This window comes from Brachyistius frenatus, unplaced genomic scaffold (assembly GCF_029030835.1).
Source record: "Brachyistius frenatus isolate BFR_SWC_R1_liver_20210118 unplaced genomic scaffold, ASM2903083v1 Contig_13, whole genome shotgun sequence".
NCBI classification, from domain to species: domain Eukaryota; kingdom Metazoa; phylum Chordata; class Actinopteri; family Embiotocidae; genus Brachyistius; species Brachyistius frenatus.
Genome location: NW_027210612.1, coordinates 3,681,973 through 3,697,868, shown reverse-complemented (window position 1 = coordinate 3,697,868; position 15,896 = coordinate 3,681,973). Strand labels below are relative to the sequence as shown.

The following is a 15,896-nucleotide window of genomic DNA, read 5'->3' as shown; positions in this document are numbered from 1 at the left end:
AAAACTCAAAAGTGTTAAAAGTCCAAAAGAGACTTCTCCCCCCCCCATTGTGCACTGGTTAGAGCAGTTGCCTCAGTGAGAAGTAACTTGAGTTCATGGAAAGGTCATACTCCAAAAAACAATATTCAAAAAGTCATACTGTCACCCGAAAAGTGACCCAAAATTATTTTTTTAATAGAGAATAGAGCATAGAGATAGAGCATAGAGCTAGAGTATAGAGCTGTAGTATAGAGTATAGAGCTATAGTATAGAGAGAGTATAGAGCTGTAGTATAGAGTATAGAGCTATAGTATAGAGATAGAGTATAGAGCTATAGTATAGAGTATAGAGATATAGTATAGAGATAGAGTATAGAGCTATAGTATAGAGTATAGAGCTATAGTATTTGTATTTTTTTTGAAAAGAAGAATAAGGAACGAAATCGAGGGGGAAAAAAAAATTTGGCGGGGTACAGAAATGAGAAAGCAAGCGTGTGACGTCACGCCGTCATTAAAAAGATTCAGCGGGGGGGGGAGGGGGAGGAACCGTGAACTTCAAAACAAAAGTAGACATTTTAAAGGGTGAGAAAGTTTTTTAGAATAGGAGGAATAAGTGCCAACAGAAGTAAGAGCATGCCCAAAATCGTCATAGAAACTTGTGTTTTCATTTCATTTCGTATATTAGTGCACTTTGTGTAACTATTCCAAAGAAAAACACGGAACAAGATGTTGTGACTAAAAAAAAAAAAAAAAATGAGGGAAAGAGGGTCACAGATGACAAAGGGGAGGAAAAAAAAAAAATCACCGATGAACTGCTGCGATCGAACATGCAAACACTGCTCTTCTGTACAAAATAGTGCAATAAGCGGTCCTTTGATCAGCAGCGGCGGGTCAGCCCGTCACTGCACGACGCAGCGGTCGGACGTCCGGTCCTCCCGGGGTTCCTCCCGGGACGGCGAAGGTTTCTCCTCCTGGTACCGAGAAGCCCCGCGGTCCAACACGTCCTGGAGGATGTCTTTGCTCTCGCTCGACGGCAAGTTGTAGAAAAAGTACTGCGGCGTCATCCGAACGAACCTGGGAGAGGAGAGAGAGGAAAAAGGGGGGCGGCGGGTTACGCGGCGTTTTGTGAATCGCGCCGAACGGCAGCGGTGCAAATTCTACCCCCCCCCCCCCCCCCCCGGGCGACGACCCCCGGTTTCGTCGGAGAGCGGACTTCGCGGTACGTCTGCTGCTCCCCCTCCTCCTCCTCCTCCTCCTCCTCCTCCTCCTCGCGACTTACTCCTGCGGCGTTACGCCGGTTACGGTGCGGAGGCAGTTGTCCTCGGAGAAGGAGTGCTCGTGGAACAGCACCCACTCGGGCAGCCCCAGCTTGGGGCTCTTGGCGCCGTAGCCGGACGGAGGGTGGATCTGTGCCACGTGCTTGTGGGTCAGGATGAAGTAGTTCCCTGAACCGTCCACATCTCGCGCCACCTGGGGGGGGAGGGGGGAGAGATCAGAGCCAGAACCGGAGTCAACCACCCGAGAAAGCTTCATTAGATAAGATAGATCGCATCGAATATATATATATATATATATATAAAAAAAAATGCATCTGGAGGTTTGATTTATCCTCGAAGGGTTCGCAAGTTCAGAAGCAAAAAAAAACAACATAGTAGACAAGAAAAGGCTGAAATAGAAAAAGGAGTGAAAACGTCGAAGCGGCAGTCGAAATGCAAATACTGAAAGAAGTTGAAACAGCAGATAGTGTTGGTTTAAACCGAAGTTCTGAGGGACGTTGCAAGTCTTCGTTTCAGTCAAAGACGACGATTTAGACGAGCAGCGAAAGGAGCTGAAATGTTAGTTTAAGTGTCGGTGACAGGCTAAACGGGAAGTTTGTGGCGAAGTGGAAATCCTGAAAGGGAATTACTGCCAGAGTGTGTGTGTGTGTGTGTGTGTTTATAAATGGAAGCGTGGTGTGAAAGCGGTGAGTGCCGCCAGCAGCTGGATAAAAAAAAAATTGTTTTTTTTATCTGTGAACAGTAGAAGAGCCGATCATCTGTTTGGTTTTCAAAGAAAGTATCGGCAGTGAAAGGAGTTGAGAAAAGTGTGTTGAGGAGTAAAATATAAAAGCAGTCCAAGTGGAGGGGATGAAGACATTTCAAGTGTGACCTGTAAAGCAGTTAAATGTAAAACCCGACTGATACTGGATTTTTTTTTTTTGGAGCCGATGCTGAAACCGGGAGTAAAAAAAAAAAAAATAATAATAATAATAATAATAACGTTTTTAATGCCGACCTCGTACATTTATTGAGATTTTTTTTTTCTTCTTTCGAGTGGTTTAATAAAGCGACGATGTCTGAACCTGCATGAAGAAGCCCGCCAGCAGGGCCCTCTTGATGTTGACGGTGTTGCTCCGGGAGCCGAAGGCCGGCACCGAGACGGGCAGCTCGATCCTCCTCAGGGTGTCGGTGAGCTCGGCGCGAAGGGCGTCGGCCGTCAGCAGGGCGGCGCGGCACAGGCGCGAGTCCCGACACCACTTCTCCACGTCGCAGTCTTCGCGAGGAGGGGAGGGCGGGATCGGTGTCAAAACAAAACAAAACAACAACAACAACAACAAAAAAAACACGGTTTTAGTTTTTCCCCTTCAGTCCGGTTTTTGTTCTCTGAGATGTTCTCTGAGATGTTCTCTGAAACTCACGTGGATCCTGCTGGCACTGCTTAAAGGCCTTGTAGATGTTGATGAGGGTGAAGTGGTCTCCCTCCGGGTGCTGGAACTTCGCGTGGCACTGAGTCGCGTCGGGCTTCAGCTCCGCGGAGGGGGCCGCGAAGCAGCTCGGCGCTAAAAGAATCCAGGCGACAAAACGCGACGCTTCGAAAGCTGCTCGATACACATGTTGTTGTTGTTGTCGTCGTTGTTGTCGACGCGTGTATGTTGTCGTGCACATATTCGCGTCCGAACGCCGAGTCGGCGCATGTCACCTGTGAGCATGGCGGCGACGATGACCACCTCGCTGACGCAGTCGAACTCGCAGGAGGCGAGGACAGTTTTCGCCATCTGCGGCTCCAGGGGGAACTCGGACATGATGATTCCCATCTCGGACAGGTTGCCGTCGTTATCCAGAGCTGCTAGGTAGTCCAGCTCCTCCAAAGCCTGCATCAGGCCTCCGGGATCTGGGGGGGGGGGGGGAGAGAGATTAGACGACTTAAAATGAAACCTCGGTTAGAAATGTGTGTGGGGACCAAATCCGTCAGGATAAAATAAATAAAAATCCATGTCTTTATGACTGTCTAGTATTTAAACCGGGAGATTAAACAATGACATATAAATACATTTAACTGCTGTGGACCATTTTTGTGTTTTCCTGCAGTCCAAACTGTAATCCAAAATGGTGACCCACTGGGACAATCCCCCCTCCCCGCCCCCCCACACTGTACCGGCCCCCCTGCTGAGGGCGCTCGGCGCGAATAGGCAGCAGCAGATTAGGATTTTTTTTTTTTTTTTTTGGTAATCCTCCCCAACATCTGCCACGCATCACTATGCAAAAATGAAAAGTCCTCCGTGGTACGAATGAGATTTTCTTTGTTCTGCGTTGTTGTTGTTGTTGTTGTTGTTGTTGTTTTCCTGGCAAACGTGTTTTCCGACGAGCAGACACGCAGACGCAACGAGGCCGAGATGCAAACGGAGCGAGAGGGAAGAGTGAAATCAAAACCCTCCACGGCTGTCTGTTGTCATCTGCTCTCTCTCTCAACAACTCTACCCTCTAATCAGCTAATGGGAGGCTCAGTGTGCGTGTGCGTGTGCGTGTGCGTGTGCGCGTGCGTATAAATCCGGGGGAACAAAAGCACACGGAAGCAGGTCAGCTCTAAAAGGACGCTCGCAGAACGGGAGCTGTCAGTTCAGCTGCAAGCACGGCTCACTGCCTCCCAATAAATTAAAACAAAAAATAAAATAAAAGCTCTCAACAGCAGGGGGTCTCAGCCGGGACACGTCACGCGAGTATCACCTGGCCTGTCGACGAAGTGGCGGTGGCCCAGCCCGGCGATCTCCATCCTCTTCAAGAAGAGCACGGTGGAAGTGATGTCAGACTCCACCATGTGCGGGCGAATCTCGGCGGGCAGCTGCCTGTCCTTCGGATACAGACAGAAACACTTTCCTGCGGGGCGGGGGGTGGGGGGGGGGGGGGGGGGGGAGGGAAAAAAAAGACAGATCGTCTCGTCTTTGAGACGGGGAGCGCGGCAGCGGGATCGTTTCGGGAGCAGTTTTAACCTCTCACCTGCCGGGCCCGCCAGCTGCCTGCGACTCTCCTTTTGAGCCGCGCTGATTGGCCGGAGGATGACCGAGTTCGTCCGGATCCTGGGGTTGTAGACCTGCAACGGCAGCACGTTAAAAAACAACAACAACAACAACAACAACAACTTTGCACTATTGTTTAGTTAGATTTAATTTAATTATTCTATTTTATTCTATATTATTGTATATACTGTGCATTTTTATATTTTAATATTTTGTTTTTTTTTTACTGTTATTTTACTGCTTTCCTGTATCTATAAATGCTGCTGTAGCGAAAAAAAAACAAAAAAATCTCCCCCTTGGGGATTTAATAAAGCAACTACCTACATTACTTTACATATCCTGTACGTTGTGACAGCTTCCGTCACCGGGTGGTTGGCAAAATTTAAAGATTTGACGGCCAAAACGTATCGTTTTATAATCGGCTCATAAAATAAAGAGTGTACGTAAAGCGGTCAAAGCGGTCAGTGACCTCCATATAGACAGGCTGCAATAAAATCCTACACACATATCAACGCATCAGCTTCAAAATGTAATAATATTATAAAACGCTGACAGCTGCCACTTTGATGGATTAAAAAAAAAAAAAAAAAAAAAAAAAAAAATGTCTTGACGTTTAGTTGATTTAGCTGATAATATTCTTCATACAGAACATTACGGTTTTGCTTTCAATCAAGTAAAAATATCGAGATCACCATCTCACTTCTAATGACGTGTAAAGATATTTAATGAAACGTTGACACCAATCGCGGTTGGACACATTTTCAGCTGCGAAAACGTCCCCGAAAGTGCCTAAAGTTGGATTTTTGTTGCACCGGCTGCGGGACGCGTCTTACATTTTCCCCACCAGACGTTTTAATGAGCCTTAAGAAGTAAACAATGCAGTTGTGTGTCGCCGGGTAGAAAATTCCTGGATAATCCCCTAAAAAAAAAAAAAAAAAAATACTGCTTGTCAAAGTGACAAAAAGGAACCTGGCCTAATTAAAATGTTCAGAAAGTCTCAGCTTAAAAACAAAATAGTGAGCAAAAACATGGTGAATTTAAAAAAAAATATTATTTTTTTAACTCGCTTTAATCACTTCTTATAACCCCGGAACTCAACCGCGAAAACTTCCATGTGATGATTTAAACTCCGATTTAAAACCAAAAAACCAAACTCACATGTCTTTTCTCCAGCCCGCCGTCGATAACGAAACTTATCGAGTTAACGGCCCAGAAGAAGTCCTCGTTCGGGCTGGACGTGAGGAATACTCTGCGGGTCCGGCCCGTTTCCTCCTCCCCCGGGACCGGCAGATTCCCAGGCTGCCCGGGGTGCACTGCGACGGGCAGGAGGTCGCCCGCATCGGGGGGCGAGCTGCGCCCCTCGTGGAGCAGGATGTCGCGGGCCAGATCGATCTCCTGGCAGAGAGTCCAAAACAAAAGAGGGGGCGAATCGGAGATGTTCATGTTTCCAGACCTCCCGACTCCGTCAGCGCTGCTTTTTTTTTTTTAAATTTTCATTTATTTTTGATTTTCTCACCTGCGTCGTCACCAGAAACACGACCACGTCCCCCTCCTCCTCGGAGTGGTGGATTTCCAGCACGAGGCGGAGGGCGGAGTAGAAGTGGCCTTCGCCCGCGCTGCTGTGCGCCACCTCCCCGGCGCCCGGGGTCTCCAGGCGGACGAGTGGCGCCGGCGACCCGGTGAAGTGGGCCAGCTGCGCGGGGCCGGGGCCGACGGCTGTGAGGACGACCACGCGGAGCTCCGGCCTCTGCCTGGTTATGTCCTTCAGCAGACCCTGCAGCACGTCGGTGGCCACGGTCCTCTGGTGGGCCTGGTCCACCACCACCACGCCGTAGCGCTCCAGCAGAGGGTCGGACATCATCTCTCTGAGGAGCATGTCGTCTGTGCAGTACCTGAAAGGGGTGGGGGGTGGAGGGGGTCAAATGATGTCTGACATCAGGAGGGAGCCAGTACACGGCACGAAAGTACACAACGACGACCCGAAATAAATCCTCAGGTTCCTCTTAAGCGCAACGCCGGTTGACTCGAAAGGTTGGAACGATACATTTGGGAAATCCACTGGACACATCTCAGAGTGGGCCTCTTCATGAAACGCACTTTGTCTCCACTTCAGCTTTTTTTTGTAATTTACTTTAATAACTAGCTCGGGGAAGTGGATCCTTTCATTCTCGCTGGCTGCCCCGTTTATCTCGTCTCCCTCCCCCTCAGGTGGGGGCCGAGATTCTTTTGTTCCCTTGGCTAACTTTGTGAAAGACCCCGCATTGGGGGGGGCCGGGGGGGGGTTGTGACATATGGGCAAGGATGGGAGGGGGAGGGAGGGGGGGGAGCCGGGCAGCTGTGGAGGGGCCCCTGAAAAGAGCCCCTTCTCACTCCTTTTGTTCACTTCTCTCCTTAGAATAAGAAAAGGCGGGTTGGTTTAGCTTTGTGTGTGTGTGTGTGTGTGTGTGTGTGTGTGTGTGCGTGCGTGCGTGTGCGCGTGCAGCGTAAAGAGACGGGAGGACAAAGTCAGAGAAACACTGCAGACACGTGCGTTTTTAAAGGCTCCCCCCCCCCCCCCCCCACACACACACACACACACACCTGAGGACTGTGTCGTCGGCGCAGCAGCTTTCCAGAGGGATGCTGTAGCCGACTTCGTGACCAATGTTGACGTCCATCTCGTCGGCCACCCTCAGGGCGAGATCGACGGCCTGCTGGGCGTGGATCTGGGTACAAACCACCAAGCCGTGCAGGAACTGGGCCGACAGGCAGAACTCGGCACACCACTGAGGAATCTGTTTAAACAAACAAACAAACAAACAAACAAACAAATAAATAAATAAAGAGTGTGATAAGTTGCTTACGTCACAGATAGCGAAAGGGCCTGAACGCCCCCCACCCCGCGTTAAAGTGACCAAAATGTGCTGCTGCGCGAATGAAATGTGCAATCTCGAGTGTCAACCCCCCCCCCCCACACACACAGTACTCACTTGAGAGCTCCTTCCAGTTTTGGCAGAGCCACTGACGACCACAAACTGTCCTTTGGCCAAAGTGTCCACGAATTCACACTTCGCCTTCCAAACCGGCAGCTCTTTCCTCTCTTCCAGCAATTCGTAAAACCTGGAGGAGTACGGCAGTCCGTCGAACTGATTGAGCTCCAAGATGTCATCGCATTCTTTGTCTCCGCGGCTCGAAGCCTCCGCGTCCGAACAGCGGGACGGTTTCCAGTCAAAGCAGTCCTCCCCAGTTAAACGCGTAACGTCCCGCGCCATCACGAGCGGAGCCTCCCGGTCTGCGCCGGACGCAGAAGTTTTGGGAGATCCGCGGCTCCCGGTGAACCGTTGGGGACGGCAGCACAGGACCGCCTTCTTGCAAAGCGAAGCCAAACGAAAAGCTCATCCGGGCGGCCGGCCGGCCCAGTGCTGTCATGTATGGCCGCTAATCCCGCAGGGAGTGCGGTCATCTTGCAGATGACACGCTGACGCGAGAACAGACATAGATGGGCAGAGAGGAGGAGGAGGTGGAGGAGGAGGAGGAGGTGGGGGGGGTGGATGGGGGGTCTACTGTTTACGATGAAAACTGGCACACGCGCAAAAGACCACGAGCTGCACACGGTGTAAAAGTGCATTTATGTCGTTTAGAAATTGATTATCTCGGCGGTTGACCGACCGAAAGAATTCGTTCCCCGCAGCCGCGAACCAAACGACGTGCCAGAAAATGATGGGACTTTCGCGAGTTTGTTCCACTTCGAGGCTCCGCAGTGTCTCCGCACCCGCAAAAGGCAGAGACGGTCTTTAAATGACTGGGAATGGTGTCCCGAGGAAAAACAATACCAAAATGTTTGGTAAAAAAACAACAACAAAAAAAACATTAACGCAATCGTTGAAAATAGGAGTTTGCGGATGTTTAAATGATCGTTATTTTGATTTTCATCTCTATCTTTAGACATTAAACTCGAACCTGCGTCTTTTAAACAGCAGGTAAAGCGGTGCGCCAGGAAACTCTGTACATCTTCCGCCCCAAACTAAAAAAAAAAAACCCCACCTCTTCCGACTTTTACCTCGAACAGGAGTTCTTAAAATGACACTTACTGATGGCACTTTGTAGTTTGGCTTTCTTGAAGAAAATGGTGTTTTCTCGATTCCTGTTGTTCTGGGTTTTGCACCCTCATGGTTGAAATGCACTTGTTGTAAGTCGCTTTGGATAAAAGCGTCAGCTAAATGAAATGTAAAAGTCACTAATATAGCATGTCGTCCAAAATTATCATTAAAAAGCCATACTATGGCATGTCGTCCAAAATTATCATTAAAAAGTCATACTTTTGTGAAAAAAAAAAGTCATACTCTAGTATGATGGTTTGGACGACATACTATGGTATGACTTATTCTTCACATTTTACAAGCATTAAAAAAAAAAAAAAAATTGGCCAAAAAACCCCCGTCACATGACCTTTTTGGTGATTTTTTTTTGGGGGGGGAGGAACAAAAAGTCATACTCTAGTATGATGGTTTGGACGACATACTATGGTATGACTTATTCTTCACATTTTACAAGCATTAAAAAAAAAAAAAAATTGGCCAAAAAACCCCCGTCACATGACCTTTTTGGTGATTTTTTTTGGGGGGGAGGAACAAAAAGTCATACTCTAGTATGACCTTGTGGACGAAACACTGCGTTTTGACTTTTTTTTTTTTTTTCTTCATATTTTAGACAACACACTCAAGTATTAAGTGTTTTACATTTTTTTTTGGTAACAAATGTACAGCTCCGACGTGAAGCCTCAGGTGGGCAGAAGTGTATTTTCACAACGTTCCAGTAGTTTTGTGAATGTGTCCTGACCTGTGCATGCACCCACCATGCAGCTTGAAAACTGCTGTATTTTTCCGCTTCGTTTAAGAAAAAAAAAAAAACCCACTGCTTCCTGACTTGTCCTCCTCAACTTATTTGTGCTTCTATTATAATAATAATATTATTATAACTTCACAGGTTCTGAAAAATATAATACATTTCAGCATTTTATTTGAGAAAAAAAAAATCCTAAATGAAACCCCTTTAGTTGCCTTTTAATCAAGCTGTGATTGTGAATCATGACAGTACTGAGCTAACTTGGAAAATATTTCATTTCCAGATACTCTAAAGCCTAAATTGTACTTAGAGTGTGTGTGTGTGTGTGTGTGTGTGTGTGTGTATATATATATGTGTCAAGAAGTGATAGAGGTTTATACATTGCTTTATATTGGTTGTTAACATTTTCTATTTCTGAGGACTTATGTTCTGAAATGTGTGCATTTATAAGGATTACAGTATTTTCTTTTGGCTCCGTCATGTTCTTCCGGTGACTCCGAGGGCCGTTTGGACCTCAGAGGTTTTTCCCTGTTCTTTGTATTCTTTTATTTGTTAAAGAGCGCCGATCTTCTTAATCTGCACTTCAGTGTCTTCACGTCGGTATGTGACGACCCGAGTTGCCTGACAGGTGGCAGTGTTGAACAAGAAGTTCACACAGGAAGTTACTGAGAAAATGACACGCATACTATAAAATGTTATGATCAAATTATTATTATTATCATCAAATATTATGCTTGCTACTTATGTTAGTGACATTTTCAGACCCTGAGAATTACTGTTAATTGGCTGCTGCTTTTGAGAGGAAAGGTTTAACAAAGCGCTGTTTTTTTCATTATTTTTATTCATGTCGTTTACTGTTTTATTATTATTATTATTATTATTATTTTTTACCGTTTTTAAAGATTTTTATTCTTGTGCATCACTGACTTTGGTCTACGAAAGTCTTTACATTTCATAACCCTATTTTACTTTATTTAGCGTTAGTCTTTTTTTTTTTGACACCTCTTCAATCTGTTTAATGAGTATTAATCAGATTTAGAGGTATTATACGTCATCAGTAGCTTTCATGCATTTATGATACAAATTCAAACGATTTAAGTCCTCGTTGGTGACTTTTTCTTGGCTTTGTTTTGGTCTCGGTGGCAGCTTAACCCCCCCGTCCCCTAAAAAAAAAAAAAAAAAAAAATCAAAAACAACTTATTGTAAACAGTCGTAAAGGATTTCTTTTATTTGGCTCCGATTTCATCTCTTTAGTTGAGATGTCTTGACACCGTTGCATCTTGCCTGTAAAAATCCCCGAAAATCACGTTTTCACCACGCAGCGTAAAATGGGGCACGGCCTCAAAGCGGTTCTTACATTACTGAGCTTGTAAAAAAAAAAAAAAAACCCAGAAGAAAACCTCCCCCAAATATTTACACTTTACAATGGATTTTAAACACTTAAAATATAATGAGCACAATACATCACAACAAACGGCATAAACATTTAACAGCTAATCGACACGGCAAGAACAAATCATTTCCAGCGGGAGAAGCGCTTACTCGGACACTTTTTGTACACAAACACAAATGCAGGTGCGTGTGTGTGTGTGTGTGTGTGTGTGTGTGTGTGTGGGGGGGGGGGGGGTTACTGACGTCAATCCTTTCGGCAGCGGTTAAAAAGACGAGCGCTGGCGTTTGGAATGCGCCGCGGATACAAAAAAACAAACAAAAAACAAAAAAAAAAACGCATTTCTGCAAAGCGAACACTGACGCAGGGAAACAAACAAACAAACAAACAAAAAAAGTGTCCCCCTCGTGTGACGGCGACAGCTTCAAGAAAAAAAAAAAAAAAAAGGTGCTCAAACTCAAAGTGCAACGCCAAGTTCTCAACCGAACAAACGACGCCGGGAACGCGCGAATAATCTCGGCGCGCAGAAAACAGCGAAGCCGTAACAAAACAACAACAACAACAACAACAAAAATCTAAAAGGAATGTTGTCAAAGCCGATAAACCAAACAAACAAACAAACAACATCAACAACAAATCTAAAAGGAATGTTGTCAAAGCTGATAGACCAAAAAACAAACAAACAAACAAACAAACAACAACAACAACAAAAAACAGACAGGACAGATACATTAAAAAAACAACAACAAAAAAAACATCTTGTTGGTCGAGGAGGAACTTGGAAAAGCTCACGGCGCCGAAGTCATCCGAGTTGGCTCGCGCCCCCCCAGTGACGAAGTGAGCGCGGAACGCGGAACGTGGAACGTACGGACGTCGAATTATTCGGCGTTGGCGTAATTCTTACCGGGAACACAATCAGTCTGTCGAATCTGCCGACACAAGCTGCACTCGCCACGTGTCGACTTGAGCTCCGTTTTCCCTTCATCCTCATCCAAGTCTAAAACCCCCCCCCCAAAAAAAACTCTACTTTTTTTTGCGCTTCTATTATTCAAGCAAATTCACTGGTTATATATATATATATATATATATATATATATATATAAAAAAAAAAAAAGATTCATATATTTCAGCATTTCATAAAAAAAAATAAAAAATAAAATAAAGAAGTATAAAAAAAACACCTAAAGAATGCAAAAAAAAACAAAAATTACCCAACATGACAACATGTTTACTTCTTTACTGAAATTTTCCATGGGGGGGAAGGAGGAGAGGGAGGGGGGGGGGGGAGAAATCATCTGCATGAGAGTGCTCCGCGCACCGACCGGTAACATCCAAGTTAAATAGTTCAATAAATAGTTCATTGGTACCTGAGCGAGGACAACAAAGCACCTTTTTTAGAGGCGTAGCACCGAGGTGTGACGTCAGCCTCCTTTTTTTCTGTTGTTTTTTTCCACCAGAAACTCCGTGACGCCTTCAAACTGTCCGAAAAAGGTCTCAAGGGAGAGTCCCGGCAATTAGTGCAAATCAAGACGAGCCTCCGTCCCCCGTCCCGTCCCCCCTTCCGGTCGGAGATCTACTCGTCCGTGACGTCGAGAGTTCGGCGATCCTTGTGAGTCTTTGGCGGTCTGTAGGGCAACGGCGGCACGGGTCTGAAACACAGCAGAGGAAACGTGAAATCAGCGCGACGGCCCGAAGTTTCAATGTCGACTCGCTTTCAAGGCGATCGGCAAAAAAAAAAAAAAAGCGAGCCGAGCCGAGCAGTAAACAACTCCCCCTGTGGTGCGTAAAGAAAAACAACAAAACAAAAACAAAAAAAACTCGACGCTACCACAACGATATTTTGACCCGCGCTCCCGACGTTCGAATGAATATTCAGAAATACGCTTTACTGTTACAGCATGTCGGCAAACGGGGTTTTAACTTCAGCAGAGAGATGAAGACGTCCTGAAAAGGGCTTCGAAAGACGCGGGCTTCCCGCCGCGCTGCACCGACCTGCTGGGTAAAGGGATGCTGGGCAGGGGCCTGGGCGCGGTGGGGGTGGGGATGGGGAGCGGTCCGGCCCCGGGCACCCGGGCCGCACCGCGACCCGGCCGGGAGCTCCTCCCCAGCGGGTCCGCGGGCAGCGGCTTCTGGGGCGGACTCGGCTTCTCGAAGTCCTGAAGAGGAGGGGAGGTGGGGAGGGAGGGGGGGAGAGAGAGAAAATTCAGTCGGTGAATATTTTGCTGACATTCATTTTTTTTTAAAAATCCCAACGAAGCGCTCTAAACACGCGTGTGTGTGTGTGTGCGTGTGCGTGTGCGAAACCCGAATGAACCTGACCCACGGGGTTCGTTTTGCAGGAACTATCTGGACATAAAAGCCGACGCGTTTCACTAGAGGGCAGTGTGTTATCAGTATCTGTTCTGAATTCTCCCAGCTTAACATGAGATGAATCTCAAAAACCTCCTCTTCCTCCTCTTCCTCCTCCTCCTGGCCACCACCACCACCACCACCACCACCACCACTGTGGCGGTGCCGCGTGAGTGTAGAAGGTTATCAGGATGGAGGTGCCATCGTGTGTTACTAATCTACACGGGAGTGGGCAAAGGGGTGATAAACATCTGCTACCGGCTGTCTGGCTACCGTCACACACGCGCACACACACACACACACACACACACACACACACACACACACACACACACACACACACACACACACACACACACACACACACACCGTGTCCACGCAGCGCACGTCAGTGAGTCGACGCAGGTTGAAATAAGCTAGAAAAGCAGATAATTAGGGTCTGCAACGACGGACTTTTTTTTTCATTACCGAATAATCTGCTGTTATCTACGTGATTAAAAAAAAAAAAAAAAAAAGAAGAAAAAAGAAAAGAATCTTGTTTTGTCCAAGCGACAGATCCAACCCAAAAGATACGTTATTAATTATCGCAGCGGACGAAACGAACCGGTAAAAAACAACAACAACAACCTTTTCTGCTACTTTTTTTTGTACATTATAAATGACTTTTAGTCGGCGAGAAGCTGTTCCGACAACAAAAGCAGCATTTTGTTCACTTCATAGAATATTTATTAGTCAGATGCACCGCGAGGAGGAAAAAAAAAATCCCCCCAAAAAACAAAAACAAACAAACAAACAAACTGTTTTTTTACAAACTTCAAAAATGTGCTGAATTCCGCAGATAACAGCCCGAAGCCGTTCGCAATCCGGTTAGAAACGAGAGACGCTCCCCCGAAGAGGTTAAGAAGTTGCGACGCTCTAATCGAGACGGGGGGGGGGGGCTCTGCGGGACGGTCCCGCGTGGATACCGCTCTTACTTCTGCAGAGAGTTTGGGGAGGGGTGGGGTGGGTTGGGGGGGGAGATAATAAAACACGCACGCACACACACACACACACACACACACACACACACACACACACACACACACACACACACACACACACACACACACACACACACACACACACACGCACAGTGTCGTATTCCTGTGAGCCAATTAAGAGAAACATGTGTGAATATTAACCGAAACGCCGCACACGCCGTACCACCCGCTGCGATCTTTACCGTCAGTGCACTCCCCCCTCTCCCCCTCTCACTCTCCCCCCTCCCCTCTCACTCCCACCCCCCCCCCACCACCCCCCTTCACGTGCGAGTCAAGTGAAGACCTGCAAGAAAGATTTAGGAAATCGAGCTGTTTTTCAGAAGTGAACGGGGAAGGAGGAGGAGGAGGAGGAGGAGGAGGAGGAGGAGGAGGAAAAAAAAAAAAGGGCGAAGATGTAAGTGGACAGATGCATCCACTCAAACCGGCGGAATAATCCGGGACCCATGTGCATTCCTAATGCCGCTCCTGGCAGAAAACGTACACTGTAACCGGAGTCTCGCTGGTGTTCGCATGCCTTAATTCAAAATGAAGGATTGCACTGTCCTCCGCGGCCTGAGAAAAGATCTATGAGCCCTGGGCTTACGAGCACCTTTCGAGAGAAAAAAAAAAAAAAAAAAGCCACCGGAGGAACAGAAAAATGCGCGGCCGTCTCGCCAAAAACAAAACGATTTTTCTGAAAAGATGACATTTTGGAAAAAGGCCTGATTCCCCCCCCCCCTCCTCACCGCTCCTTCCCTCCCCCTCCCGACCCACCTCCACCGCTGCATCGGCGGTGCGGATGCCGCGGTCTTGCTTTTACAGCGAACAACGGCGGGGGCTCCGAAGTCGTTCCGCTCGACGGGTACCCGGTGTGTATTTTCCCCCGCCAAATAATAACAAAACGGGCCTGTTGGCGAAAAGTCTCGGCTCCCGTACGGCCTTATATCCGTTCTAATAAATACACAATGGACCTCATTCCCGTGGAAACGCCCTCACAGCCTCCTTGTCGCCGATGATCCCCCCCCCCCCAAAAAAGTGGAGTTACTTCTAACGACTCCACGTACCGTTCAGGAAGTTGAGGCGGCGGGTCGCGAGATGAATCGGATTAATGGCAGTAAAATGACGTCTGCAACAAAACTTTGAGGCCTTTTCTAAGATCTTTGCTTTTTTTGTTGTTGTTTTTTTGTTTAGGGCCACAAATACTTCCTAAAATGGAAGAATCTGAAATGTTTAGAGGGGAAATGTCTCTTCTGCGGAACTGTTCCCAAGTCAAAGACATCTTGGTGGTGGTGGTTTTGGTGGTTTTGGTGTCTTGTAACCGATTTTACACTTCATGACAGCTGCACAGTTGTGAATTTGTATGTAACACAGCTGTTTCGATTGTAATGAAGCGTTAAGTTATTCATAATTAAGAATGGGGGGGGGCGGGGCAGGTGGGTGCCGCCGCATTTGGGTGACTGCCTGCAGGTTTTAATAAGCGTCAAAGGTTTCATTTGGCCGCCTCACCTCACATCCAAACACCACCTCTGTGCCTATTTTTTTTTTTTTTTTTTTTTTGGGGGGGGGGGATTAGCCGGGAGTCAGGCACTGTGATGACGGCGAAGGTTGGAGCTCTAAAAACCTCTTTTCAGGGAACCTCTGGGTGACCTCACTCGGACGACGTCTATTATTTTATAATTCAGTCTACGGACTTAACAAGATACAGCTTCTTTTAATATTTTTTTTTTTTTTGCAAGGGATCACAAGCCAAAAATGTTGGAGCCACTAGTTTCCACTGCATATAACAAGCCAGCCACAACATATATGAAAAAAAAAAAAAAAGACATAAAAAAAAAAAAAAAAACAATTATTCTTTATAAATCAACTTGGGCAGACGTGTTTGTTTAATTTCCTCCGCTGCTGCTGCTGCTGCTGTTAATCTGAGCGATTGACCTCTGAGGTAAACTGGATCTCGACACGCTTACCTCAGAGTCATTCTTTCTCCGGCTCCACATCTGGGATCGTGTTATGTTCTTTCTCCGGCAGTGTCATATCACAAACCTAATGTCTTACTCAACTTCTTT

General features: G+C 46.9%; 2 protein-coding genes across 3 annotated transcripts in view; both read right to left on the bottom strand.

The window, feature by feature from the left end:
• Window positions 1–510: 510 nt before the first annotated feature.
• dhx32b (DEAH (Asp-Glu-Ala-His) box polypeptide 32b) lies at window positions 511–7,594 on the bottom strand. The gene is made up of 11 exons (XM_069692835.1): window positions 7,221–7,594; window positions 6,832–7,025; window positions 5,768–6,143; window positions 5,410–5,646; window positions 4,232–4,325; window positions 3,962–4,111; window positions 2,937–3,128; window positions 2,656–2,796; window positions 2,320–2,510; window positions 1,258–1,448; window positions 511–1,052 (listed from the first exon to the last, which is right to left on the bottom strand). The coding sequence occupies exons 1-11, from the start codon at window positions 7,500–7,502 to the stop codon at window positions 878–880; spliced, it is 2,223 nt and encodes a 740-aa protein (XP_069548936.1). The 5' UTR covers window positions 7,503–7,594; the 3' UTR covers window positions 511–877.
• Window positions 7,595–11,681: 4,087 nt separating this feature from the next.
• adam12b (ADAM metallopeptidase domain 12b) overlaps window positions 11,682–15,896 on the bottom strand; it is a 77,886-nt gene continuing 73,671 nt past the window's right edge. For both annotated transcript variants that reach the window (XM_069692821.1, XM_069692822.1), the window contains exons 22-23: window positions 12,458–12,621; window positions 11,682–12,114 (exon numbers count right to left, since the gene is read on the bottom strand). In XM_069692821.1, coding sequence (XP_069548922.1) covers window positions 12,039–12,114; window positions 12,458–12,621 — 240 coding nt within the window. In that variant the 3' untranslated portion in view covers window positions 11,682–12,038. The remainder of the gene's footprint in view (window positions 12,115–12,457; window positions 12,622–15,896) is intronic.